This window comes from Fragaria vesca, linkage group LG7 (assembly GCF_000184155.1).
Source record: "Fragaria vesca subsp. vesca linkage group LG7, FraVesHawaii_1.0, whole genome shotgun sequence".
Taxonomy (NCBI): domain Eukaryota; kingdom Viridiplantae; phylum Streptophyta; class Magnoliopsida; order Rosales; family Rosaceae; genus Fragaria; species Fragaria vesca.
The window spans coordinates 21080456-21083535 of NC_020497.1; the positions used below are offsets into that span (position 1 = coordinate 21080456).

Here is a 3080-nt window from a genome sequence, read left to right on the forward strand (position 1 = left end):
CTGCTGGACATTGTTAACTGACTGCACTAGTTACTCTTAAAACTAGGTGATTGTTTATGAAAAGTCAGCATCAATGCTCTGATGGAGAGAATAGCAATATCCTCAAAGCGTTGCTTAGCAAAGAAAGATGGGATGTAATACATTTGGACCAACACTAGAGTAATTTGCCCTGAGCTGTTCCCTTAATACAGATGTATTGCCTTCTCTTTTCAAAAGTAATTTGCTGAGAAATCGTCCATATACCAGATTTTAAATGATGCTATTTCGGTTGCAACACACTCATGTCCTACAAATCATAATTTTCAGTATCTTAAGATGGATCGCATATTTTTCGGATGATTATGTAATAACTCATTTTTATGGACGGGAGCACAGCTAAACATATACAGTTTGCCGGCTACAGAAAAAATGCCAGTTTCAAAAACACTCCAGGTAAAGTCGATCATTAAACAAGGTGGTAAGTCGATCACAATGACAATCATTAAACAAGGTGGTAATACGATGCATATTACATTAGATGGAACAGTTCACAGTAAAATAAGATAATATCTTGGTACAGACTTGGTAGATCATAAGATAACAAACATCATTGCAATTAGTAGATATTTAATTAAGATCCCTCTTGATCGAACTCATCACTTACCAGTGCTACCCTGGACAGTGTTTTTGGGGCAGTCGGCAGGCCAGTGATCAAAAAACACGCCACAGACATCACATCACATCCAAAGAACAATATGTTTTTCTGGTTCAGGGAAGTCCCTAACATCATCTTCACCAGGAGGTGCTGAGCATCACCCAGAACAAACAACAAGGTTAAGACATAGAGGAAAAGTTAAAAATCCTAATAACCAAATCGAATGAATAAGAAACACAAAGGCCAACCGCCTCCTTAGCAATTAATCTAGTGGATCAATCAAGTCACAAACTTAATTTGAAATAAAATTAACAAAAAGAAAATTCAAATCAGGAGGAGAATATATACCTTCGAGAGTACACAGGAGAGCCACGTCCATCGGCTCCATCGGCTCGTCATCAGTGACCTTTAGATCCTCGCGAGTAAGATGCAGTCTGTCTAACACATCATCTGGTATTTCGTCTTTTAGGGATTCTGGTAAGTATTTTAATAATTCTGGCATCTCTTCGAAATTAATCATCTTCGACTCCTCGCCCTGCTTCAACTTCTTCGCATCTGGCTCCTCCTCGCCCGTTGGTGGATCCGGCTGCCTCTTGCCTGAGGGAGGGATCGGTGCGGATGCGGATGCGGATGCGGCTGTGTCCGTCATGGCTGGCTTCGCTTAGGGTTTGGCGTCTCCTTTGATTTGATTGTTTATTTCGAGCATGGGTTCGCGTTTACCATCAGGACTTGGGCTTTGGGCCTGGGTATTTTCTTCTTGTTCCGTCTTTTCTTTTCCTTCTATAAGATAAGGCTTCGTCCGTTTGTAGGAGACGTCTGGTGTTTGTAGACAGGTGTCAGCAGGCGGGCATGACACGGGTTGACAGCGTCTATATGTCGTTAACTAGAGAGATGGTAAATACGGGGATGTATTTGGGGGTCTGGGTTAGTTTGTTGAGGTAGATACGGGGATGTATTCAGAGGGTGAATGGAGACCAGGGTCAAATGAGAGTCGTGGGGTTAACTTTATCAGTGTTTAGTATTGGGTTTCGTTTGGAATTAGGATTAGTGGGGTGTTTTGTATGTTGAGGTTTTACTCTCCTAGTTTCAAATTTACTAATTCAGAAGTGTGGAATTGAGTGGCAAATTGATATTGGGTTAATGAGGAAATGTGGATACAGTTGTTGTTCATTAGCTACAAAATGGGTCAAGACTGGCAATGTTTCAATGTCGCTCGAAACCATTGATAGTATTGGTGAGACCAGACATTCATGGTGCCGAGGGGCACCAATATAAAAGTATGAACTCTTTAATTATACTGGAGTGGTTATAGCTTTTACATTAAAAAATTTGTCCTCTTTCTCTTCAGCATAGGGTTTGTTCAATTGATATTGCTAACATGGGTTTGACCTCTTTTTTCTAACAATCTAAATGTAATAGTATTAAGTGATGGAGATGGTTTTGGGTGCTTGTGTAGCGTGATTTCTGTTGGACATGCTTGGCTACTGATATGTAAGATATGTGATAGGCAAGGCAACTTTTCTTTATTGCTGTGATTCTAATTTAGCATGTTATTAGTGTGTTTGTGGAAGTTTTCTCTGTGATTGTTTTAAATGTGTGTTGATGTAAATAGTTGGCTCATCAACTTGATATTCTACTGAACTTCATCGATATGATGCTCCTTTGGGTTCTAAATGCCTTCTTATGATATTGTTATGAATTTGTAGTTACCAACTTGTTCATAGTAACAAGTATCCTTGTTTGGATGTCTTGATCATGAATATAAACTAGCCTTTGAGTATCTTATTCGGAAATCATTGAAATATGCACAGCAGACCTTGTCTATTTATATTGTTTAAATTCCTTCTTCTCAAGTTAAGTTGCAGTCATGACTCCTTCGAATTTGGTACTTATCAGTATTGTTGTATTCAAAGTCTGAGCTATGTCTACCTTGTTCTGTAGTAGCACTTTGTAATTTCTGAGGAAGCTTTACATGGCTGCATTTGAGTCTATTTCCTATCAAATTATTGTTGTTCGTTTGTATTCAGAATTCATTCGTTCAAAGCTCTTCATGCTAGTCTTCATGCTAGTGTCCTTATTAAGCTCTAATTCTTATCAAATTCTTTGTTGTTCGGTTGTGTTCCTAAATCCCAACCCACCAGTACATATATAACATTGTTGCTGAACCAAAACTGAAATATGAAGATTTCAGGAACACTCTTAAAATTATGGCCACAGTCTAGTTTCATTGTTATTATCTTGTTCCCTTCTAGCAAAGCTTGTGCAGCGTGTTAAGTTCCTGCTTCTTGTTCTCTTCCCATCTTTCCAATGATCCTATCATCAAGTTTTATCTCAGAAATGATTCCTTGAATTCACATGATTGTTGGTCATTGCCTTATTAAACGTTAAAAACACTCCAACTGGTAGTATTCCTTAAAACAAATCCTATTGTGAACTAGTCTTGCTG

General features: G+C 38.6%; 1 protein-coding gene across 1 annotated transcript; it reads right to left on the bottom strand.

The window, feature by feature from the left end:
• Window positions 1-460: 460 nt before the first annotated feature.
• On the bottom strand, window positions 461-1355 carry LOC101300396. The gene is made up of 2 exons (XM_004307898.1): window positions 983-1355; window positions 461-784 (listed from the first exon to the last, which is right to left on the bottom strand). Exons 1-2 carry the CDS (start codon window positions 1281-1283, stop codon window positions 717-719), a joined length of 369 nt encoding a protein of 122 aa, XP_004307946.1. The 5' UTR covers window positions 1284-1355; the 3' UTR covers window positions 461-716.
• Between the last annotated feature and the right edge of the window lie 1725 nt (window positions 1356-3080).